The sequence below is a fragment of the Cyanistes caeruleus genome, chromosome 22 (assembly GCF_971803275.1).
Source record: "Cyanistes caeruleus chromosome 22, bCyaCae1.hap1.1, whole genome shotgun sequence".
Classification (NCBI taxonomy): domain Eukaryota; kingdom Metazoa; phylum Chordata; class Aves; order Passeriformes; family Paridae; genus Cyanistes; species Cyanistes caeruleus.
Genome location: NC_141722.1, coordinates 7,547,294 through 7,573,048, shown reverse-complemented (window position 1 = coordinate 7,573,048; position 25,755 = coordinate 7,547,294). Strand labels below are relative to the sequence as shown.

General features: G+C 49.2%; 1 protein-coding gene across 1 annotated transcript; it reads right to left on the bottom strand.

Moving 5' to 3' along the window:
- Positions 1-502: 502 nt before the first annotated feature.
- On the bottom strand, positions 503-24,513 carry TMEM201 (transmembrane protein 201). Its single transcript, XM_086860824.1, has 11 exons — positions 24,346-24,513; positions 19,389-19,509; positions 18,442-18,636; positions 16,834-17,010; positions 15,885-16,264; positions 15,310-15,513; positions 6,927-7,144; positions 6,426-6,497; positions 5,323-5,628; positions 5,054-5,185; positions 503-4,693 (listed from the first exon to the last, which is right to left on the bottom strand). The coding sequence occupies exons 1-11, from the start codon at positions 24,417-24,419 to the stop codon at positions 4,596-4,598; spliced, it is 1,977 nt and encodes a 658-aa protein (XP_086716950.1). The 5' UTR covers positions 24,420-24,513; the 3' UTR covers positions 503-4,595.
- Between the last annotated feature and the right edge of the window lie 1,242 nt (positions 24,514-25,755).

The following is a 25,755-nucleotide window of genomic DNA, read 5'->3' as shown; positions in this document are numbered from 1 at the left end:
GCGGCTCCGGGCACGGGTCGGGGCAAAGCTCAGCGCTGGCCGTGGCCGGGAGCAGGTCCCTGCGACCAAAGCCGGTGAATGCCCATCGCTTGTTACCCCCGCGGGATCAGGGCAAACACAGCCGGCACTTCTGCCCCCCATCACCCCTGCAGGTCCTGCAGGTACCGGAGGATGATGAAGAAGCTGCTCCGCTGCGGCAACGTGGATTCTACCAGTGTTGCATCTGTGCAAGCACTGCAGGTCATTAAATCCTTCAAAACACACCTGTATGTACAGAATAGTGAGCTGTTGCCAGTCATTAATTAAAATATATCCTCCTTTAAAAAGTGTTGATCAGCTTATGCTACCTGCCCCCCAAATTTACATTACAAAATAAAACATAAAGATGGTACAATAATACATAAATACTCTCAGTCGTGATTTCACAAAAAAACCCAAACACTTAAGTGCCCAATGAACACAGAAATATGGTGTGCATATAACTGGACCACTCACACTAAGGTGAAAACTTATCCGGTTTTATTTTTTAAAGAAAAATATTCCTCTTTAAACACAAAGCATGAACTAAAAACCTCCGAGGAACAGCTTCTCCTTCCTTGGAGCATGTTTAACTAAACTGTACAGTGATAGAGCTCCCCAAAGAAGTACACACACATAACATACAGTCTTTCTTTCACAGGAAATAAGGTTTAGGACTTGAAATTGTCCTCCTCACCCTCTCTAGATACCCACTGAATCCAAAAATACTCTGTACCTTACTCCCACACCAGAACACAGTGATGATAATTTCTGGATGCAACGTATATTTAAGAAGGGAAAAAAAAAAAAAAAGTATGGGCCAAATTGGCCCATCCCAGGCTTTTAACAAATCTTTGTGAGAGAGGTTAAGACCATTGTTATTTCCAGGAATGGTGCTTGGAAGAAAAAAATATAGCAGCATCCACAGGCAACAGAAGCCCTTCAGTCCAGCTGCCCTGTCACAAGGAACCCAGCCAGGTCAGCAGTGTTTTACAGATGTTCCCAGCACCCAGGAAGAGGGAGTGGGAATCAAACATTCACAGGCCTGATCTGTTGCTTGAACAAATAGCCTAAAATTCAGTGAATCTGGCCTACATATGCCAGCAGTAAGGATATTTCCCCACACAGTGACCAATTTAATGTCTGTGTTTTTATGTCAAAAGATATGATAAACTTCAGAAACCAGAAACTCGTTCTACCCACTCCCTCTATCCCATCAAATAGATATGTGCATAATATCTGTCACATCTGCCAAACTTCCCAGACTGCAGAACTGGAACCAGACTCCAAAATACAAATTCTTTTTAATTCAGAACAGCAAAATCATCTAAAGTATCTGCAAGGTCTCAGAACATGTCTAACAAGCCCATATCTAAAGAAGAAGTACCTGGACATTTTCAATGGAAAGTAGGAAATGGAAAAGGTGTAGAAATAAAGCTCATTTATATTCCACCTAATCATTAATTGTTGGTATTATTAAGTCATGTTCAAATCTTTATCAGGCCATTTTGTAAAGATCTTTTCCACTCCATACACTCCAACAGTTTTTACAGTAGGAAAAGTATTAGAAAAATAAAATCTCCCCCCCTGAGCAACACTGTATGAAGATCAACATCATCAGTCACAGAGATTTTTACAGGGGGACCAGATAAACTTCTGCTTCCTCCAAACCAGCTTTGTAGAGAAAAGAGCAGCAAGATAGACACAGTATCTACGAGCTAGATTAAGGCCAACAATATAAACACAAACATGGGCTCAGATCTTCTGAAATGAAGAAACCTTCCAAATGTTTTTGTGTATCAGCAGGCACACACACACACACACACACACACACACACACACACACACACTCGTGTATTCCTCAAGCAAAGGCTTCACAACTGTGAGAGCACCACGGGAGAGTTCTAGCACCAGAATGAAAAACTTCCCTCTTCAGTAATAAAACCCAAAGTCTCTCTATTGCTTTGGACAAGGTCACCAAACCCCTTCCAGGAACAGTCTGAGTGAGCAGCCACAGAAGTGCAGTGACAGGTTACAGCGTTCCTGCTCTGGAATGCGGGTGGGAAGAGGCGTGCGGAGATGCTGCAGCTCCTGGGTTGCTGGAGAGGAGGGCAAGGTTGGTATTGCAATGAGGAGGACAAGGTTGGTATTGCAATCTGGTCGAGTGTGGTGGTGAAACTCAGCGCAGGCTGGGAGGTGGAAGTGGGAGGTTTGCATACATGAAGTCACAGTGCACATCTGCTGGGTGATAAAGACAAGCCACAGCATCTTCTGGCAGCTCGTCTCTGCAGGAGGCCTCTAGGCAGGACAAGGATCCGTGAATGGGATGTCACACACTGCACCAGAACATCATGGAACCCAGGGAGCAGAGGTTTAAAGAGAAGCTTGGCAGTTGCTCTGCCATCATCCTGCCTGTACACATGCTCGGGTGAGCGTGCAAAGTCTATAAAAGGGACAAAAATCTCTTTACAACAGGTTATGGGTCCGGTTTGGCTACAAGGAACTATTCATGCAAGATACAACACAATTCATCAGCAGTCTGCAGCACATCTTTCTGCTGCAGGTCTCTCCTGGCCCTGGGCCCTTGTCCAGGAGGTGCTGCCCTTCACAGCCCTGCAGCAGCTCTCTGAGGAGGCCAAAGGAGATGCAGAGTCAGGAGCGACCTTTCCTCAGCCCTCTGATCAGCACGTGTGAGTGCAGCTCTGGCAGGGACCAGTCTCACCCTCAGGGAGGGTGGGAGCAGCAGCTGGAAGTGGCAGCTGGAACCATGCAGGGAGACTTGGCAAACACAGACACTCGGTTTTTCAGTGCTCGAATCAGCAGCAGGAAAGCCCCATTTAAGCTGTCACATGCAGGCTGATTAGACTCTGGCTAGGGCTCCCATCGGCTACCGAGTGAGGCTGGGGTAGGAACTCAATTAAAACACACAAGAAGAAAATGAAGTGACTCTCAGGGTCAGAGCAGACAGTGGTCAGCAGCAGACACGCTTTGTTCTGTGCACATGCAAGAACACACGAGAGGGAACAGCAGCAAACTGAAAGGGAGGGAAAGACACAGCACCAATTTAGGATGCAAACACAGGGCAGTGGGGTGGGGGAGTGAAATTTGAGGTAAAGGAGCCCAGAGGAAGAGACAACAGAAAAACTCTTAATAGATCCAAGTCCTGCTTCAGGAAATACACAGCTAATGCCAGTCAACTCTCTTCTCACCGGGTATTTTTGACACACTGGTAAACCTCTCTGCACTTGGCTTTTGGGAACCAAAACATCAACATCAGGATTTCTATTTTTTCCTCTAAGATGCACTAAATGATTCTGAGTGTTCAGCACAATACTCTAAATGGCCCCTGAATTCTAAGCAATGCTGAAGACTCACCCAAAAGCAGAAATACCCAAATTACAAACTACTTTTGAAAATCTACTACTTTCCTTGGGCTGGAAAAGAAGAATCTACCCAGAAGGCTGAATTGTCAAGAAGCAGGTTTGGCACTTCTCACTGAGAGCACCTGGGAATTTCACTAAACAAGAAATATCTTTAACAGCTACTTAGCAAATCCCAGCATCAAACTGAGGTGTCAGGTTTCTGGATAGATGTATACAATCAGACAGCTCCTCACCCACCTCTAACAGAACAGATTTGTGCGATTTACAGCAAGAACAGGCTCTGCCACTCACTGCTTCAGTGAAAACTCCAGAAGAGCTGTGAGCTGAAGCCCTTTGACTGGTGCAAATCACACCGGGGTCCTTTCCTTTCACCCACTTCAGAGTAACACAGTTGATGCCTCCTGGGCAAAGCACAGCATGGGCTTCCAGGTTCTGATGCAGGCAGCACAGGGTGTCTGTCGGGGCTGAGCTCCCCTGCAGCCAGAGCTGGCTGGACACAGCTACACTCAGCAGCCGAGAGCCAGTGGAGCCAGAATGGAGCTGGGGAAAGCGGCCTCGGGGCCAGGCCCAGCTGGAAGCACAAGGACATCTAAGATGCAAGAACATGACAGAGCAGCCAAGGTCACCCATGTGCTTAGGCAAGCTTAAGGCAACTAAAGAAAGTTCACTGACAATTTAGAGAAGAATGCCAAAGAGAAGAGAGAAGAGGAACCACTGAGCAGAGGCTGGGGATGCTGTTACAGTAGCCAAAGCCCAGCACCAGCTACTAAGCCATCCCTCTTCTTCAGCTCATTTGTTCTAACTCCCCCCATTTTACCAGCACCATCAGCACGAGGTCAGTATGTCAGAAAGAGCTGGGGGTAGGTTCCTAAAAACACAGCTCACACATTTTCAGGCTCGTGTCTCAGGTCAGTTCTTTTCAAAGAAAGCGTGTGAGCCGTTGGGCTGCCTCCTGCTTTGAACTGGAGCTGGGAATTCTGCCTGCCATCTCCAGGGACAATCCTGGGATATTTTCTACCTGGAAGTGATGGCAGCAGCTGCCCAGATTCCTTTTCATGCCAGTTGAGTGTACAGTAGGTTTTTAAAAAACAACATGCACCCGTGGCATGGCCATTGGCCATGGAGCCATGGTTGAGTTCTTCTTGTCTCCTCAGGACCAGGTGGAACCAGAGAGAAAGGGAGTGCTGGCACAAATCAGCGCAGGCTCCTGTAGACGTAGGCTGAGGTGAAGACAGCGTTGAGAGTCAGGCTCACGGCCAGCAAGCCCCGGAGGGCAGAGGTACCAAAGCGACCTTGGCAGAAGAGGAGAACACACAGAAAATAAGGGAACAGTAGAAAGAGATGTTAAAGAACTGGTAAGTAAATGTCAACATATGTTGTGCTGTTTCTCTCTGTCCAGTGTTTCAGCACAAGCAGAAATTGCTGAAGCACTTTTGCTGTCAGGAGTGACTCCACTCCTCTCTTTTGGCTCTATTCTCATCTCATCTCATCACATCTCATGCTCTTGCCACCTGTATCCCCACCCCTCTTCTTCTGTCTCTGTTTAGCACTTTGTCAGTGTTCTTCAGACAGTCCAAAGAACAGGAACAGCTTTGTTAAGATCTTAGAATAGCAGGTCCATTTTACAACTACTTACTTGGACTTGCACTCACCTTTCCAACCTGCCAAATCTTCCCCTTTGGTAGTTGTGTCCACCACACAGGTAGATGAGTGTGATGAGTGATCCTCCTTTTTGATGGAATTATCACTACAAATACTCCCCCCTTCCACAGCAGATCTCATATCTGCAAGGAGAAAAAGACAGGAAACTTTACCAGCCGGGCCTCTCCTGAAGGTTTCCCATCTGTTGTGGGCTGGATGTTGCAGGGCTGTGTTTGCAACACGATCTCCCTGTGGGGAATGGCCAGCACTGGCAGCGTACCGGGCGCTCCCCGCTCCGCGAGGTTCCTCCTGGGCAAGCCGGGCAGCTCGGGGGCAGAGGCGTTGCTGTCGGAGTGGGTTTGCTCCTCGGAGCCGCTCGGGGTGAGCAGGGCCTCGTTCTGTGCCGGGAACAGCAGCAGCTTCTGGCCCTGGAGGTTGAGGCGGGCAGGGCTGATGAGCGGCCGGCGCAAGCGCAGCGACCCCGAGCTGGAGGCCACCGAGCCCGAGGCCACCGAGCCGGCCACCGACGGCGCCGGGGACGGGATGCGGGAGGGGACAGCGCTGCCGGACAGCAGGGACAAGGGATCTGCAATGGAAACACCCCACGGACACAAGCACAGGGTTAGCATCCCACTACAACACGCACAGCTCTCTTTAACAGTACTGCCAGAAAAAGGAGTGCGAGTTGTAAATGGCCACAATGTAACTTGTACTAAAATGATTTATTTATTTGAGTCCCCACACTGCAGAACAGAGAAATTCCACGAGTACTTTAGTACACTCGGGAATGACTCAGGAATCAGGTTATCAGGAGCTTTCTCTTTGCTCAGCTGTGTCCATCCAGGAGAGCTGCACAATCCATTCTGCAGGTGAATGAACTGTGCTGGCACATCCCTCAGAGCTGCTGAGGAAGTGCACTGGGATGCAGGAGGTTTGCACTGGCCCAGGGTGCAAGTGCCTCTGCAGCAACACAAAGGGCCCAGGGACCCGTCTGGGGCAGAAGGACAACAGACAGGACAGCAGACAGGAGCAGCCAAACTGCCAATGCTGCACTCTGCTGGGAAAGCTACACAAGAGCTGCCCTGGAAACAGCTCCAGTCTCCTGTCTGAGCAGGACAACTCAGCTCTCATCAGCAAAGGGCTCCTTATTTTGTGTCACTGATGTCACCATGACCTCTCCCAGGGAGAATATCCAACACACACAGCACCTGATTTTAATGCCATCCCACTTTTAGCTGGGACTCTCCCTGCAGCATTTCTAGCAGCAAAATGGACATTTTCACTGGAATGCGAGCAGAGAGGAAAGAATCCAGCCAGACCACGTGTTTCACTCAGTGCAAATCCTGCAGACTGTTGCTCTGGAAGGCCTAGAGCAGTCAGTACCTGATGCAGGGGACTCCTTGGACTGGGATGACAGTGAGGCCGGTCGGCTTCCACTGAACAAGTAGCCAGAATCTAAAAGCAAAAATGAAACAATCTGAACCCAGCTGGCTCAGCTGCTGCCAAACCCCAAATCCAAATGCTGCATACTCCTCTGTGCCACAGGAGCAGCCATCCCTGAACAGGACCATAATGTGTGGATGCAGTGCCATTCCCTCTGCAACAGCTCCTGCACTCACCTGGATCCCTCCCAGCCCACCTCCTCCTGCAGCCTTCCCTCTGGAGCACTCACCTGGATCCCTCCCAGCCCATCTCCTCCTGCAGCCTTCCCTCTGGAGCACTCACCTGGATCCCTCCCAGCCCATCTCCTCCTGCAGCCTTCCCTCTGGAGCACTCACCTGGATCCCTCCCAGACCATCTCCTCCTGCAGCCTTCCCTCTGGAGCACTCACCTGGATCCCTCCCAGCCCATCTCCTCCTGCAGCCTTCCCTCTGGAGCACTCACCTGCCCGTGCCAGCGAGGGGATGGTGCCCAGCGAGAGCGCCCTGTTGAGACGGCCGGGAAGGGAGGATGAGGAAGTTCTGCGTGGGGACCTGAAGAGCTGCTGGTTTGTCAGGTGGAGGATGCTGGGTGGTGTTGGGACAAACAGAGATGTAGCAGGTGAAGGGAAGGCCGTGCCAGGGCTGCTGGGAAAGACAGTAATGGAGTCCCCAGAGAGGTACCTGCAAAAGACACACACGACAGACACTTAGCAAGGAGAAATCCCAGCAGCTGCCTCTCCTTGTGCTTGCAGGAACCCTTGTTACCAGGTTTGGACTAACTTTTCAGTGCAGGAATAATGAAGAGTTTATGGGAATGCTCCTGCACTTTGGGAAAAGAAACTGCTCAACCTTGCTTGAATTATTGTGCACCTGTCCCACAGTACAGGGTGGAAAAGAGGGTGGAACAGTTTAGGAATTCCAGTGAAAATACCTTGGATGGGAAAATTACCCAGAGAATGCTTTATGGAGTCCAGATGTTAAAGTACAGGAATTTTATATTATTTTTAACAATTGAATGAAAATACATGGAAGAAAGTATAGAATATGAACCAGAATCTCTGAATGTTCTTCTGTAAGATTTTTTAGTTAGAAGCAGGTAATAGAACTGTCAGATAAATCATAATGAAGAACTGAGTATGAAGTGCATATGTTTTTAAATGGATATATCTGACTCTGCAGATACAATTTGGCAGATACAATATTTGAAGGCTCAGTCTCACTTCTGATGGAAACAGAGACAGATGAGAGCAGCAACATGGTTACATGGCTTTTCCTCTGTCAGAGGAAAGCCAGGGGTAAATCAGAGGGTGAAGAAAATCTCAGCCTTGCACTGGGAGGATTTATGCCCGTGTCACTCTGTCCTGGAGTTAAAGAGGTGGTGCAGCAATATTATGCACTGCTAACTCTAGAATTAAGATTACAATTTAAAGTATTTTATAAACTACTTATCTGCTACTAGGAGGCAGCCATCACCAATCCTGACCAGCTTAATGAGGCTGAACACGTGAGCCCAGCAGGGTCCTGGAGCAGGACAGGCCTCTAACAGCAGCCAGGGATGTGTCTTGCAGCAGCCCAACCTCTCCAGGCTGCAGAGGACCTGTGAAGGGGGTCCTGCTTTGCACCCATGGGGAGTCCTTTAGAACACCCCCACACACAGATGAATGTGCCCAGCTCAGCTTTGTAAGAGGAAATGAATGGCAAAGGGAATTATAAGTGCAGCTCAGGACTGATATGAATCATAGGAGAAAGAGTGATACCTACCCCTCACTGTACCATAGCTGTGGAGGGCCAGATCAGAGCTTCACCCATGAGCAACATGGCCCTTTTGTCCTAACTTTGCACCTTCTGTGTCTTTGGGCTGAAGGATCCAACTTTACACAGCTCCTTGCTGCAGCAGAAAACACCTTAACTGGTTTATTGGCTTTTGGAAGTCTTTAATTTAATGGGCTGGAAGATATTACAGTCATTTATCAGTCCTGGGACTGTAACTGTTTTGGATCAGGCTTCCAATGGCTCTACAGCCCCAATGCTCAACATCACCAAGTTAGTGCAGCCAGATCCTCAGGGCAGTGAAGAATCATTTGTCTTGAACCATCCAGAAAAGGAATTTTCCTGATTAGCAAAGAGGAGCTGAAGAATTTTAAGTATAGCTTATTAATGCCTTAGGACTGAATTCTGACCAAAGTATGTCTTAAACATTGATCTGTTCTGAACAAATTCCTGCTAAGTGTGCAAAATCTTGCTCCTGTTCTCTGCACTCTTTAGTGTTTCCCACTGCCATGTCAAGAGGGCTTGATGCTGCTAAAAGCTCCCATGGGAATGTGCTTCATGCCTGAGAATGGGCAGCTGAACTAAAACTTCTTCCAGAAGCAAAATCAAAAAGGTGAGGAGATCAAGATGATCATAAGGCAGGAAGCAACTGCATCACAGCCCTGGTGGGATGGAGCAGTGCAGCTGTGTTTGCTCCAAGCCATTTGTCACGTGGCAATAGTGGCTCTGGCTACAGTAAAAAAAATAACATAAAAAAAAGAAGGGAAAAAAAAAGGCTCTGGAGTCAGTTTGTGGAAATAGTCAAGGCCCGGAAGCCGTTTATTTCAGCACTTGATATTGTGAACATCAAAAATTGGGTATCTTAATTAGTGTTTACAATGATCACAATGTTACTAGACAGTTGGGCACAACTCTGCTACACAGATACTTTAAAAATAAATAAATAGAAGGTTAAAGAAGGGATATTACATGGAATGGGACTGTACACGGTCCTGAAGAAACACCTCCTGCCAGGAGAGCCTCCCCTCCTCTGTCCCTGTCATCCACAGACACCACCATCCGTGTGTGCCTTTTTAATTCACATTTACCAGAGATGCTGCATCATCCCTGGGACAGAGAGAGGCACGGGAGGGCAGGCCAGGCTGCAGATGGACCCCTTTGTCTATCAGGTAATTCAGCCCATGAAGGAAGAAGGTGAGATGCAGTCCCAGGCAGGCAGCCTGGGGAGCCACGTGTCAGCCAGGGGATGAAATGTTTCGTTCTCTGAACATAATGTCCCCTCAGAAGTGAGCTACCCCTGTGCAGCAGGGCCCCCCTCTCCTGGGCAGGGGGTGCACAACAGGCCCCTGTCACCCCAGAACTGCTGGGGAGCAGCACCCTGTCTGCCCTGCCCCTGCTCTGCTGCACCTCCTCACCCAGGGCCACAGCCTGTGCCTCCGTCACATCCCCAGAGCCAGGAGCAAAGAGCAGTTTGGGGATAAGAACAGGCACAGGGACAAGGGACAGTAATGCTGAAATGGGCACAGCTCACAGACACACTCCTGTTTTGATATGTGCCTTAGAAAGCTTCAGCTGCCAAGGGTAAGAATTCTTGTCTCTTGCCTGTTGTCCTGCCTTGGATGAAAAAGGAGAGTTCAATTTGAGCTGCCACGTCCTGCACTGAGACCTTTTAGAGCACAGATGCTTGGCATCTTTTTGCCTTTCCCCCTAGCTGGTGGCACAAAGTGAGGAGGTGTGTGTGTATGCACATCCTATGCCTACACAAATCCAGACTTGCTGGCATGCCAAAAATGTTCAGGGAACCTCTTCCTGCCTGTGCACTCCAGAGCTTTGGTCCCAAACGAGGCTTTACAGGGGATGACTTCAGGACTGGGTACTGTCCCTTTCCCTGGAGAGCACCTGCCAGGGCTCAGAAAGCCAAGGGTACTTGCAGGTGACAGCACACCTGGAGGGAACTGGCAGTTGTATGTGACAGCACACAATTTCAACAGCATCTCTGAAAACCAAAGCAAAGCCATTTACCACAGCTCCCTCCAACTTTCATGAGTGCAGTCAGTCTGGAGCAATTATCTGGCTATTAATTATATTAATTTTTATAAAAGCATAAATACTTTGTCCACATTACATCAATACATATTTCCTATAGTATCTAAGCATGAATATTAGCATCACATAATTCCAGCACACTTGAAAAATATTCATAAAGCCAAAATAATAAGCCACTACACCATTTTTATATTCCCACATGTTCTCACCCCTTGACACACCCAAGCTCACTAGGGCATGCAAAGCATGGATGTAGGAAAGGAGGAGTTAAGAGAAAGGAAAGAAGTGGATATAAATACAGTGTATTCAGAATGGTGGAGGGCACAAAGGCGTCACTTTGCATGCACTGATGTCACTGAGGGCCTCAGGAAGAAGAGAAGCAGCAGCAGCAGCAGAGATGCTGACTTGGCTGCTACCTCTGGGTTCTCCCTCACCCCCCTGTAGAGTCTGCAGAGTTGCTCAGAAATGTTAGCCCAGGTGTCCTCTTGTGCCCTGCCACACTCAGTGCTGGCACAGGAAGGACAGAAGCCTGGCAGACGCACGGACGCTGCTGTTCCACGCTGCACCAACCAGGCAAAGCAACACAGTGTTGTCCCAAATCTTGTCCAGGGAAAGGCACTTAATGAACCCCCACTGGCCCCCTTGTAAATCTGGCTGTGCTGGGCAGGGTACAAGATTTTAAGTTGGAAGATCAGCCAGAACACTGAGGGCCAGGGTTAGGCACTTGGGGATGGAGCAGGTTTGATTTCAAGTGACACAAACCCACTAACAATCCCTCAGCACCTCAGCTCTCTTCTGCTGTTACCATCCTCTGGTCCAGACACATGGTTAGTATAAAAAGCAGCACCTCAGATTAGGGGCTTTTGGGCTAAAACCCTCTGATATTGTTAAGATATTTGCATGCTCTGGCCTGCATGACTGAGAGAATCCTCAGGCAACAAAACTGCACCTGGAGACCAAAGGTTACCATGTGTTCCTCTGTGGCCTGAAGTAAGAGCCCAGCTAAGGCAAAACAAGAAGCTCAAAGCACTGACCAAGTGATTCTGGATGATTTTGTGTCAGCTGTGCTTGGTAGCTACCAAGCCTTTGTAAGCTCTTATCCCCCCCAGCAGAAGGAAATGTGTCACAGAAAACAGCACCTCAGCTGCACAGGACAGGACCACTGTGCACCAAAACACACATTTTCTCCTGCTGGACTCACGGTGGGGTGAGCAAACATGCAGTTAGACAGTGCACCTCAGATATCTACGTCTAGAGGACACAGATGATATATCTAAGTGCTGAGTGAAAAATGCAAAGCACCTTCCATACAGAGCCTATGGCATGGCAGTGTCTAGAACAGCCTATTTGGCTTTGAAATCAGGTGTGGCAAGAACAGTCTCAGCAAAGGCAGTAGTGGTTTGACTATTTTTTTTCCACAGTCAACAGCAGAATACTGCTAACTTATAACTTATCTGCAGGGCTCATTGTCTGAGACACAAGTGGTACAGATTGAATGCTACAGTTTATAAATCAGAACACCTCTGGACAAAACCCACCCTTCTCCTCCTTTCTTCCCTTATCCCAAAAGATCCACCATCCTCAACCCTCAGCAAAAACATGAGAGACAAGGAGAAAGAAAGGAGGCTGTCAGCATCAGAGTCTCTAAACCACCAAAAACCCAATTGCTGCGAGGTTGGTTTTGAGGCTCTGAGGTTTTTGTTGTTTTTAGAAGCAGCAGCAGCATGCTGAGGCACTGAGAAGTGGGGAAAATAAGCTGACACCTGAGCAAAAACAAAAGCTTCTTTGGCATTAAATGAACCCCACTTCAACATGTACTTTGTTATTCTGTTTCACCTTTGAAATTTTCCCAAATACAAGCATGAAAGTTCTTCAGTTGTAAGTTGTGAACAAAGCACCAGAGATCAGTTGTAGAGCTTGGCCATAAAACAAAGTAACTTTCTGATGTTCTGACATATAAATTAGTGCAACTAGTAAATATACTTCATGTGTATTAATCTGCATAAAGCAAAGACAAACAGATGTCACTTGCAGTTAACATATCTCCCACATTAAAGGACTTTACTCAGTATTGATTTGCACTTGCTGTGCAAACAGAGCTACAATATTCCTTAACAGGATTATTCAGGCTTCACAGTGTAAATCCTCTCCTTCCCATGGTTCTACCAAGTGCCTGTTCCCAACATTTAGTGTGCATCCTCCCCAGCCCATCCCAGCACTGCACAGGGGAAAAAGATAATCAGAGAAAGGAACAGGTATGGTAAACCAATGTAACATTCAAGAGCAAAACACCACAAAAGGTGCCTGACCCCAAGGAGCCTGAGGATGAGTCAAGTTTAAATAGAAAGCAAAAATCAAAGTGCTCCTAAAAAGGGAGGAAAACAGCCACTTAGAGGAGACAGGAGATGAAAAGAAACGGGACACAGTGAAACTTAACACAGCCTTGACTTTCAGCTCCTGAAAATAAAACAGCTGAAGAGGCTGCCAGCCATCTTCAGAAGCTGCCACTGAGAGTTTCCTTACCACTGGGCAAGAAAATTTGGACAGATTCATTTCATTCTTATTCATAAAAGGATATTGCTGACAGAAATCAGGCATGACATTACCATGACCATTCCCACTGAGTTTGTCAGCTTCTCATACCCCTCCTTTGAGCCTTCTCAATATATCCTTCAGATATGAGATTCCTCCCATCCCTTGGGCACATTTCACAGGAGAACAGCAAGAGGAACTTTCAATCCAAATTGTACAGGCAAGTGCAGAAGACAATCACAGATAAGCCTTTTCTTACATGTACTTTATGAGGAAAATTTGGAAGTCCTGAAGCAGGAGGAAAGGTAGGAATCAAAAAAAAAGCCCAGATGCCTTATTTCACCTAGTGGCCATAACAGCTCAAGGTTTCCCATGCCTGTGAGCTGGAAGACAAATGCTTTGGGTCAGAACTGATAAATAATGGGAATGTGGAAGATGGAACCAGACTTGGCAGGTGCTGGATCCCTTTTGTGGGTAAGTAAACAACCCTCAGCATCACTCACAAGCACCAGAATGGAGCCAGGTTCTGTTAGCTTGTAGTATCTGTTAGATATGTGTTAGATATTACAGTTATCTGAAGGCACCAGTAAAGGACTCCAAAGGAGAGCCCAGGTGGGCAGCAGGTCTGTGTGGCCATTCCCTTGCTAAGTCACAGCACACAGCAGGAGCTGCACCTTCCCATGACTCAGCCTGGCTTATTGTTAACGAATTTCAGAGCTTTTGGCAGTGCTACCTTTATGCTTTCACAATGAACACCAGTTTGAGGAACAGTAAGCATGAACAGCTAGGAAATAGCTTTTGTTTCCTTTAGAAAAGCTCCTCTAATTTCACCAGCATCTGCAGCACCCAGTAGTGTCCGCATTTTTCAGCAGGAGTTGCAGATACTTCACAGTGAGAGCTCCATTCTGACTATTTTATAGTTTATACACTGGAAGATGACTAGATCCAATTAACTTATATCAGACTATTAGGGTGGTGAGTTCCACTGTGCTATTCTGAACAGAAGAAAATAAGAGATCTTCTGTAAAAGTGCTATTTCCTCTTGAAAGACCAAAATCCATATCAGAAACTCAGTGGAGTGCCTTTCAAACAGCTGTGCAGGATAATCAGACTGCTTATCCTAAGAGGCCCCAACAAGTTAATCCTAAAAAACCCAAAGTGCTGGAAGTTCCTTCCTCCCCACAAAGGAACACCCAGGCACTCCAGCATTCAGCAGGAGTCCCAGGCACTCAACTCCAAGTCACAATTTCCAAACCCTTTTTTTCAGCAGTATTAGCACAATGCCAGACTACAAAAGGAACCCCTGCAAGTAACCCCAAAAAAATCCATCTCTGTTGCCATGCAGTGCCACAGCAGAGCTCCCACCCTTCCTACAGCACACCCTTCCAGTCTGTGTTCTCAGCAATAAACACTGACTGAGTGGCACAATGAAAGCTGACCAGGTATCACAGCATGAGGCTGTCAAACCCATACTTCTCTTTCTAAGGCTACAGGAGTGGAGAAACATAGGAACATTTTTATCCAGTTGTGCTTATACACAGATGTTGCTCGGGGAGCAGGTGGGTATAAAAAACCCAAGGAAAACTGGCATTGAAAGCAACCACTGGTAGATCTGAAAATTTAACCTCAAACAGCTGAATTGTTTCAGGTATTAAGACACCCTGAGCTACATGACTTTTTGAAGCACCTTTTTGAATAAATTACTGAAGTTTCAGTCAAAAGGACTTAAGGACACTTCTCCATTTAAAACAGGAGCCAGGAGAAGGGCAGAGTGAGACAGGATGCAGGTAAGTGATGCTACACAGTGGAAGGCAAGAAGAACCAGGCTATGGGCTCTGTGTGGTCCCCTCCTCGCATGCCTGGGCACCACAGCACGTGTTAACAAGGACTCCAAATCCAGAGGCAAGTTCCCATCAGTTCCAAGTTAAAATGACCAGCACCATTAGGAAAGTGAAGGTGGCCCGGGCCCCGATGTGGATCAGGGCAGAGGGTTCCTCTGTGAGTGGCTAAGGATGGAGAGGCAGTGAGAAGAACCAGGAGGACAGGAGGAGCCAGAATCTCTTTGGCTGGAGGAGCAGAATGGGGAGGAAGTTGCATTTATGGAGCAGGTTGTGAGGCAGCTGCTGGAAGAACTGACTTTGGGGAAGCTGGATATTTGTACTGCTGACGTAGGATGCAGGAGGAAGGGAGAATGGAGGCAGCTCAAGTAGCTTCCATGGCTAGCAGTGGAAAGGCTCCGAGCAGCCAGCACAGTGGTAAGCAAGGATGGGAAAAAAATTATATATACATATATATATACACAGACACACATATATATACGTGTATATATAAATATGTATGCATTAAAAAAAAGGAAGAAGAGATCTTCACTGCTCATCTAACTTTAAAAAAGAGAAACAGAGGAAGGGAAAATAACAAGAGGAGAGAGAAGCAGCAGTCGCAAGGAGTTCACAAGGCTTTTTTGCTCCTTCCCCCAGCGTCACTGCTCTGGCTCTGACCTTCGGGGCCGGAATCTCCGCTGGCCCGTTGCCTTGCGCGTGGCCACGGCTGCGGTGAAGCCCACCAGGCAGCACAGGGACGTGGTGCTGAACTTGGCCGTGTCCAGCCAGCTGGGCCTGTCCGTCTTCAGGTAGCGCTCGGCCAGATGCAGGCTCATCACCACCAGCCACAGCACCGAGGCAAACGCATCGATCCGCCGGAGCCTGCGACGGGACAAGGAACCAAACAAGAGTTCAAACACCACTGCTCAACACCTGGGTCCTGGGGAGAGACAGGGAAGGTGGGGAGGGTGCCCAGACTGGGCAGGTTCTGTACTGCCTCTGACTACAGCACATCATGTGCAGCCCTGCCCACTGCCGGGCAAGTGACTGTGCAGATCACTTCCATTTTCTACCAGGACTCCACAGGCAACTTTGCATTCACAGTAATTTGAGCTTAAATTGAATGAAACAAGGCATGCAGCACTGCACGTGCCGTTCTGGAGAACGTTTACCCCAGGATCACCGAGACAACACGGGACTAGCCAGCTGCCACCAGAGCAGTTTGGAGCGAGACAGGAGCCAGGCTCACCCACCTGATGCGCCCAGCCAGGAACATGGCCAGCAGGCAGGTGAAGAGCCCCAGCACGGCCACTGCCATCTGGTGATTCTTGCCGTAGGCCCACGCCGCGCTCAGGTTCTCCAGCAGGTGCTGTGGGAGCAGGTGGAGCAGCTCCTGCCAGCCCTGCCCCGAGCTGGCACTGCCCCTGCCCCCGGCACTGCCCACGCCGGTCCTGTTCCGCAGGGGGGCAGAGGGGACAGGAGCAGGGACAGCTGTGCTGAGGGAGAAGGGGTCGCCTGACCCGTACAAGGCCATCAGAACCAGGAAGGCGCAGCTGAGGAAGGCCAGGAACCGCAGAAGTATCACCTGAGCTGGTGTGGTGATGCAAGTGGAAGAGGAGGATGAACACAGATTCTGCAGAGGAAGGGAGAAACACCTTGTCAGAAGCTCAGTGGACTGCAGCAAGGTTTTGAAATGTTGCAGTATGAAACACCTCCAGACTGGACTGTTCTGCTCTCTGTACTGGGCTGATACACATGGGATTATTGCACACTAGCGAGGAGCGATGGCAGAGACACGAGCAGAGGCCAAGGACAGGCAGGGCAGTGAAACAAGGAGAAAGTCATAATTCCATTCCCATTGTTCTTTTCTTTTTCTTTTTTCCCCTCCTACTCTGTAATTTCCTGCACTACACTCATAAATAGGCTTCCCTATCTCCCTTTCTCTGCCTATCCCATTGTTTGCCTTCCACTGTATTATTAGATTAGACTTACCTTCTGGTAACTGTGCTGAATGACACCAGCGAGAGGAAAACCTCAAACGAACATTAGAAGCATCTGTGGCAACTCTCCTGTGCTCTTCTAAACTGCTGCCACACACCCAAGCTCCCAGGGCTAGAGAGCCCCAGGCTGCTGCCTCCCATTCCCAGGTGCAGTGGCACAGATCTCCTCCCTGTCCCTGCCCTCCCCAGGTGTCCCCAGTACCTGGCTGTAGCTCTTGTCCGTCTCCCGGCGCCTGAAGTGGTGGCTGAGCAGCAGCGCCCGCAGCTGCCGGTTCTGGTGTTTGATGTAATACTCCACAGCAGCCTGGCACGGGCGGCACAGCTTGTAGGTCTGCTCCAGGTGGTGCTTGTACACCTCAATCTCCTCGTCATACTTGCCCTGGTGAGAGAACAGCAGGGGAAAAGCAGGTGAGAAGTGCAGGGGCAGCTGTCAGGTTTGCTCCTGACAGGAGGGCGAAGCGTGGCTGCAGCCTTACAGGGACAGCTCCCTGAAAACAGGCCTGGACAGCGACCACAGGCCAGGCACACTGCCAGCCTCACACACAGCTGACCCAGCCTCCATGTCCCAGAAGAGAAGGCAGAAAAGAGCCTTGGAGAAGAATGATGTGGCCCAACATCAGGATGCTGAATTTCCGTGCCAGATTTTGCTGTCTTTGTTGAGATATTATGATTTCCACATAGGTGAAACAAGTAACTAGAATTGTTCTTTCTCTCCTCAAATGAGGGGATACAAAATACCTGTTCCTCCTTCACTCCAGGCTCATCCCTCCCTGGGACAGCCAGCCCTGCTGTGCAAGGCCCCTGCTGTCACTGACACCCTTATCCAAGCATGCTGGATAACACAATCCCTGCTTTCTCAGCTGGCTCAGGCACTGCAGTTCACTGAATGTCTAAAAAGGGGCCAAAGGCTGGCAGTACTTGAGCAACTGGATAGGTCTGGCAAAAGGCAGGGACTAGAAATAAAGCTGAGAAAAGGGCACCAGCCAAAGATATTCTCCTTAAGCGTAATCAAGCTTCAATCTGTTCTCTGAGAGTCATTCTGGTTAAACTCATTATAATCACACAAAGCAGACTGGATTAGGCAAGCCAGAGGACAGACACATCACACTACAGCACAGACTAACCCCAAGGCTTGAACACGGCTGAAGGCAAAGGAGTGCAGCACTAAATTCTCTGCACAAAACTTTAGGGAGCCATAAAACTGTGAAGGAGAAACCCCACTATCCCATCCTCCATGCATATTAAGTTATGGGAAGGCCAAGAAGTTGCTCAGCAGGAAATCCTGTTGCTGTAACTGCAAAATCTGTCTGGCCCTCCTAGGCACAGATGCCTAACCAGGGAAATCATGTGGCTGCACAGGATTCCTCTCCCACTTCACTTGTAAATGTAGAGCAGCACAGCCAGGGCCTCAGGAAAACAAAATCTATTAAGGCTTCATGTTAACTAGTGGTCTGTTGTGCCTCTCAGGTCCCATGAACTCAGCCACAGAAGTACTGGAGTTGTAAGATGATCTCAGAAATGTCTTGGGTTCAAGCTTTAATTTCCAGTACTCTAGAACAGGGGAGCATTCCAGCTTTGCAGTAGACTTAGGTAAATTTGCAACATTATTCACTGAACTTCTCTGCACTGGAATGCCACACAGTGCTTCTGGAGACTGTGGGAGAATCACTCCACAGCACACTGAAAAACTGCTCTGTCTCCTGCCTGCTAGGCTGCAGCATGGAGTAACAGAGCAGGAATAGCAGAAGCATGGATGGGAATGCCTTGGACAAACACTCTCCAGTGATGGCAGTCCCTAACGAACACTCACCTCCTCCCTTGGTGAGAATGAAGCCAGCTGTTTGATTTTCATGGTTTGATGGTTGTTGCATTTCTTGCAGAGCAGAATTTGGCTGCTCACCCACTGCTGTGGTTTGGCAGGGTCACAGAAAGTTGGAGTGCCCGACACAACGTGGTTAAGGTGTTCCATGTACTGGGCAGGGATGGGCTTGTTGTAGTCTCCATTCTGACAAAAAGCAGGGGGAGAAGCAAACATTCAGTCATGAAATCAAAGCTAGGTTGACAGCAAGATTCCCTAAACTCTGTCAGCAGCTCTACATTTCAATAGCATTCACCTCTGTAACAAAATAAATAAGTAAAAAAAGACAAAATGCTTCAAATCTTCCCCCATCTCCACTGTCCTGCACACCTGTCACAAATAGCTGCTGATGCTGGACATCAGCTTAAGGTAGGTTTTGCTATTTAACAGAATACAAAACCAGAGAAGAATTGTTCCATATAGTAAAAAAAAAAGTATTTTTAAAGAGATATGTCAAAGCCACTTTTTCCCTTTAATGCAAGAGAAGGAAATTTGTCTGCATCTCTCTAGTCAGCACACCCCAGTGCAGTGGATTCTTTCTCCAAGCAGAGGTGCTGAGCTCAGCACAGAGCTGCCAGCTGTCCAACATCTGGCCATGCCCCTCGGTGTTGCTGCAGTGCCCTGACCGAGGCTCAGGCCCCAGGTACCTCCTGTACCTCCTGGAAGCCCTGTACCCACCCCAGGTACCTCCTGTACCCCCTGTACCTCCTGGAAGCCCTGTACCCCCAGGTACCTCCTGTACCTCCTGGAAGCCCTGTACCCCCAGGTACCTCCTGTACCTCCTGGAAGCCCTGTACCCCCAGGTACCTCCTGTACCTCCTGGAAGCCCTGTACCCCCAGGTACCTCCTGTACCTCCTGGAAGCCCTGTACCCCCAGGTACCTCCTGTACCCCCTGTACCTCCTGGAAGCCGTTGTACTGCTCGCAGTTGGGGCAGTCCCAGCAGTTGCGGTTCCCGTAGGGCACCACCGTGTCCTGATTGCAGAACCAGCAGTTCACTGTCACATGTGTGGGCTTCTTCCTGCAGGGAGAGGAGAGCTCTCAGGCAGGAGCACTGAGCTCAGCTGCTGGAGAGCAAAGCAATGGCTTTCACACGGTGAAATGCAGGAAAACAGGCAACCTTCCCATTCCATGTGCTTAATGATGTGACTTGGAGTTGTCATTTTAGCAACGGAAAGACGGAATGTTAAAGCAGAAATAATTCTGCCTGACAATCATACCTCTGTTCTAGTACCATGGACATACCAGAACTTTAGTAACAACCTTGTGATTTACCCACTCTGCTGTTTTTCAGGGGCGTATTTGGGGTGCGAGTCCTCTCCATAATCAGCAGTGCTATTCTAAGAGAAGGTGTAGTAGAATTGATGCTTAATACACAGGATTTCAGGAAAAGGAAGTCAGGATCCACAAGAGCTGCCTGTGATGATGCTCAGAAACCCAGGAAATGGGCTCATGGTTACAGTTCTGTCTGCCCCGTTTGGCAGGAAAATTTTTCAAGGACAAGGGCACATCACATTATCCTGAGGTTCCAACACTGTAAACAGCTGCTTATTCACAACTTCAGGTACTAAAGGAACTGAGGAATCACCATTTCATCTTCTGCTTTCATGCACTAGAACTGAAGGGATGAAGACTAATGACCTTGATCCATGAGCCCCTTGTTTTCTGAAGCAATCCTGTTAAAGCAGCAGCCAGTACAGACAAACAGCTGCGACGTGGCCCCACCACAACAGGTTGTGACAGATGTTTGAGCAAAGAACTTCAGCAGCCTGAGCCTGCCTGCTAGAGAAGCTCTGCATTTGTCTCAAAACTCAGTGCAATCCCCAGGAGGAGCCTCCTGGCAGGTCAAGGCACAGCCCAGCTGTCTGGGTTTATCAGAACCAGTGCCAGTCACACTTCCAAGGGAGGGCAGCTGCTCAGGACCCGCTATGGCAGCTATGCAGACAGATGGACCCAGCTGCCACCAGCCCAGCTCCACCAGGGAACTCATCTGTGAGGCTCCACTGCAGCAGCAGGGAGGAGCAGGGGAGCAGCCAACAGGAGCTGAGGTGTTCCCAGCTGAGAGCAACTTCCCTCAGCTCTAGGAAATGTTCTCTGCTGCTGAAACATCTCAAAGCTGCAGAAATGTTGTCTGGCACCCTGCAACCAAACAGCCAGACATCTCTCAGCCATCACCTCTGTAGCTGCATCTCCACAATAAACATTTTTCCCATTTCCATAGACTGTGCCTTGAAACTCAATTCATAAAATATCAAACCCTCAAGCAATGTCTAAGCCTCCTGTTTAGGCACTAACAATGAGGATATATTTGAAATGAAGCACTGAAAAAGTCAGAATGTACAGAGGATTCCCTGCCAGATGCTGAAAGAAAATGGCTGGAGCTACTAGGATGACAGATTCTCATCTCAAAATAGATGCAAACACCCACACCCCTCTTAAAATGAATATTCCCTGCTCAACTTTCTTCACTGCCAAGGGGGCTCAACTGATCTGAGTTAAAAATATCACTGCTAAAACTAACAGGCAAAAAAAACCAAACCAAACCAGCCCAGAGTTTAAAGCAGACAAATCTAGGTTGATAGTCTGAGTTCTCCATGAGCTGTCCAAAAGCCAAGCACATGTCAGAACAGCCAGATGAAGGATGGACAGCAACACCTGCTGTATTAGTCCAATCTCACTATCACAGGTGCAAAAGCCGTGCAAATATAACAAGTAGGCTTCAACCACTAATAATACTACTACTACTACAACCAATAATACTTCCTTCTGTGAACCTATAATCTGTTGCCACAGAAATAGGTTCAAAAAATCCCAAATTTCCAATGTAGTGGATGCAAAAAGACAAACAAGGGGAGAAAAAAGTTGTTTAGGCAAGAACACGTAGGTAGCATGCTAATTTTCTAGTAATTGGGCAGGACTGAAAAAACAGAAAACAAGTTCTGCATTTGGAAAGACTCTCAGATACAGATGTAACTACTTTGGAGCTATATTTACCTTGACTGAATTCAGGCAGCAGCTGAGGGCAGTGAGCTACAGCACACACTGCTTCTAAAGTCAGACCCTGGTATGAGACTGACATCACAACATTGAGCCTTTACCATGTGCTCAATCCCTTGCAAATCAAAAGGCAAATCATCCCTGAGGAGTTTATAATCTACCACTGTAGTAATCAGAACCAGCTTCACTGGACAGAAAATCTCCCTGCAAACCAAAACCTGAGCAACAAGAAGTGATTGAGTTACTTGCAGCACAGAGAGGTTCCATGCACAGCTGACTTGCTGCGCTAACTCCCCGTGTAACCTGCACACACAATCAAAGCTCAGAAAATATTCCAAAAAAATTGTTTTGCAGGTAGAAAAGATTTGCTTAAGACAAAACTGAGGGTAAAATACCTGCAGTAAACTCAGTTGTGACATCAACACCTAAATGTCTGACATGGCTCAAATAATATGACAAAATGTTCCTTTGTGAGAAGCTGCTGGATTCCTTCATTTTGCTCACAAAAGTCAGGCTGCAGCTCTGCAGGTCCCATTGACAAACACTGGTTAGCAACTGCTTTGTGTCTGTCATGTCACACAAGGAGAAACTTAGGCTCCTTCCAACTCCCAGCACTCTTCACTGCTCCTCATTCATACACACACTGAAGGTCATGCTGAAGTCCATGCTTCTAATGGATTGCCAGAACAACAGTCTACCTTGATAAGTGCTGGCAATTTTAAACTGGATTTGTAAATATTTTTATTTACATCTACTCCCCACCCTCTTTACTACTAAGTCAGAAGAGGAAGATGTTTACTTTTCTGTAGTCTTGAAAAAAACCACTGGTGGATGTGCAGCTCTTCGCTGGGTACCAAGGATTAGAAGAAAAACCCAATTCTCCATTAAAGGTATTTAAAGCAGCAGTCTTCATTCTGGGACAACTGGATTACAAAGCCATTATTCAAATGGCTATGCCAGCAAATCTGAACAAAAAGTACATGGGGAAGAGAAGCTGTTTTGCACAGATCACTTCTGATCAAACCACATCTGGTGGCAGCTGGACAGACCAAGTGCTGGCACGGCACTGTTGGCACCCCTGGGTTAGGAGCTCAACTCCCTGGCAGGGAAACTCGTGGGTGGCACAGAACAGCTGCCAAACTCCAGGTGCCCATCACCTGACAGTAAAGGGGTCTGTCAGGGAAGACCCAAGGTTAAACCCCATTTTCCAGTGCAAGAAAAACACATCACAGCTGCCCAGAGTGTGAACTAGAATAGAGATGCATTTGCTCAGAATGCATCTGCTATATAGACAAGACTCAGCCACAAGACCAAATTTCTAGTAGAGTGATGTAAGTTAGAATGCAGCCTGTCCCCTCCTGAGAGCCAAACCTGGTGTCCTCTCAACCGGGAAAAAGGTGCCCAGTGGACTTAGGCAGGGACACACACCCAGTGATAACCACCCCAGGTTCTGTTCATATCTGGACACCAAATCTTTCACCTTCTTGATACACAAAAAGCAAAGGCAGCATCATATCTATGTCTGACATCACGTCTGTGTCCCTTATTAAGCTGTCCTCCTTGACAACTATGGCACATCCATTCAACTAAGGCAGAATAAGAAATTTGGAACTATCAGAATACTACTGAGAAACACAAGCATGTAGCCTCAAAGAATTATCAAGACCACCTGAAAGAATTTACCGGCAGTCTTCAAGGACTTGGGAAGAAATGCTTTCCATTCCAGAGACCTTTTGATGAACTTGAGCAAAACAAATCCAATCTCCTCCCTCAAAAGGCATGCTAGCCTCAACTGGGTCAAAGAAATCTTGCCTGCTTCACTGGGATTGCTTTAGGCCACTTGGATTTCTTGGCTACCCTAAATATGTCATAGAAATGCCAAGTCCTGTATATGGGCTAATGTCCCACTGATCATTGATATGGTTAAATAAAGAGAAAGTGCTTTAGAGCCAACCTTAGGCATCATGTTGAGGATGTAGGAATATGCTTCTCTTACAAAGTGTAAACTTGAAGTGAACCTTAACACAGGGAGCCCTTGGGACTGGCTTGTCTCCAATAGAAGCACTTAATAGATGAGCAGACTGCAAAGTCAAATGGTGCTACAAAGAGTGAAATGCCTTATATTCCACACATCCCTACATTTCTTTCATGATCTACTAGACTAAAATCTGTCAAATTCAGCTTTTCTCCCTTTATGAGATCTGAATCATGACATCTGTCCTGATGCTTTTCAAGCCTTGTTTTTCAATTGCTCTGAATTTGTTCTAAGGTCAGGAACGTTCTGTACAATTAAGAAACAAGTAACCGAAGAATTCTGGTCCCTAATCAATAATTTTGACTTGTAGAGAATCTCCCCAGGTTCCAGCTCTGTGCTAACAGCGTTGTTATTTTAGAGACCCGTTCCCCAGCAATCCTTCCCTCACCCCACATCAACCAGCCAAAGGAGCAGGATCTTCTCTTTCCCTGTCCCGAAGACGCCAGGAAACAAGCGGGGCAGCCCGCGATGGCCCGGGGAGTCCCTGGGCAGCGACGGGAGCACTCACGGCTCGCAGGCTGCCCAGGCCGGCACACAAAAGCCATTCCCAGGCCACGGAAGAACGCGTCCCGCCATTCCCCCACACGTTCCTGGCGCCGAGCAGGAGGAGCCGAGCCCCCCACAGCCGCCTGGGGCCGGGCCCGGGCCCTGCCGGGGCTCTCCCGGAGCTGCTCCCACAGCCGCGGGCCGGCCGGGCCCGGGCCCCGCGTGGAGCCTTCCCGCCGCCGCGGGCCGCATCCCGCCACGGCCCTGCCTCCCTCCCTCCCGCCTTCCCTCGCTCCGTCCCTCCCTGGCTGCCTCCCGTCCCCGCGGCCCCGGCCGTACCTCCGCGCGATGCGGTAGAGCAGCAGCCCCGCGGCCGCGGCGCAGGCGGTGACGCCCAGCCCGGCTCCGTCCATGCCGGAGCGGCCGCGCTGGCCCGGCGGTGGCGGTGCCGCTTTGTAGGGGCGCGGCCGCCCCCGGCCCGCCCCTCGGCCCGCGGGGGCGGTGCGTGACTCACGGCGGGGCCGGAGTCGTGCGGCGGGGCCGCCGTGAGTCAGCGCCGCAAAGGCCGAGATCGTGGCGGCGGGGGCGGCCCGGGCCCGGCGCGGCCCCGGCGTGCGGGGGCGGCCCGGGGAGGTCGTGCCTGGCCCGCCGTGCCTGGCCCGGGGAGGTCGTGCCTGGCCCGCCGTGCCTGGCCCGGGGAGGTCGTGCCTGGCCCGCCGTGCCTGGCCCGGGGAGGTCGTGCCTGGCCCGCCGTGCCTGGCTCGGCGCCCGGCGCCCGCAGCTCCCAGCGGGGCCACCGCTGCTCCTGGGATCGGACGCGGCGCTTTCTGGGTGACAACAGGGACGGGCCCCGGTGACGGGCGGCCGCCGCAGGCCGGCACTGCACAGGATATCCTGAGCTGGAAGGGACAACCCAACCCCTGGCCCTGCACAGACACCCCAAAATCCCGGCCTGGGCATCCCTGGCAGCGCTGCCCAGACGCTCCTGGAGCTGCGGCAGCCTCGGGGCCGTGCCCGTTCCCTGGGGAGCCTGGGCAGTGCCAGCAGAACCTGACACCCGTCCCCTGACACAAATGCATGGCCTTCCCTCGGGCCTGCCGCTCCCAGAGCCAGCAGAGCTCCGTGTCTGCCCCTCTGCCCTCAGGGGACGCTGCAGCCCCGGCTGCGGCCCTCGGCCCCCTCAGCCCCAGCTCGGAACGGGAAAAGGCTCCAAAGGCCGCAGCAGATCCAGCCCCAGCAGCACGAACACGCTGGAAACGAGCGGGCTCTGCAGGGAACTGGCACTCGGCAGGAGCTGTCCCCCAGAAAAGAAAGTATTTATTTATTCTGTGATCCCTCAGCACACACAGCTGGCATCTGCTGCTCTCACAGAACTGGAATCAACTGCTGGTTTGACCATCGTGCTGTGCTTTTACGTGAAAGGAAGAGGTTGAGATCTCTGCAAAATATGAGACTGACCCAGCCTCAAAGTGTGTAGCTGGTTTTGTGATTAAAACAAAAGAAAAAACTTCTCAGCACAATAAAGTTGCTTAAAATTCAGGAGTTCCAGGTTATGTCAGCATCATGTTTTTTAAAAGGCATAAATGGAAAAGCTCTTCATAGATAAATTTTGTGCTGGGAGTTACCAGTACCTTTAAGCTCAACTATGTTTGGGCTCTTCACTGTTCCATTTCCATCTGTGCAGATTTAACCATGAAAATTAATTCTGCAGAGTAACAGTGAATATTTCATCTTAACAAATTTAAAAGG

Coding starts and splice junctions, on each gene's coding strand:
- TMEM201 (XM_086860824.1), bottom strand. CDS start 24,419: ATGGACGGAGCCGGGCTGGGCGTCACCGCCTGCGCCGCGGCCGCGGGG. Junction 5,186..5,322: donor CGCGGAGCGGGGAGCGCCCG/GTACGCTGCCAG, acceptor TTCTCCTTGCAG/ATATGAGATCTGCTGTGGAA. Junction 4,694..5,053: donor AGATTTGGCAGGTTGGAAAG/GTGAGTGCAAGT, acceptor TCTTCTGCCAAG/GTCGCTTTGGTACCTCTGCC.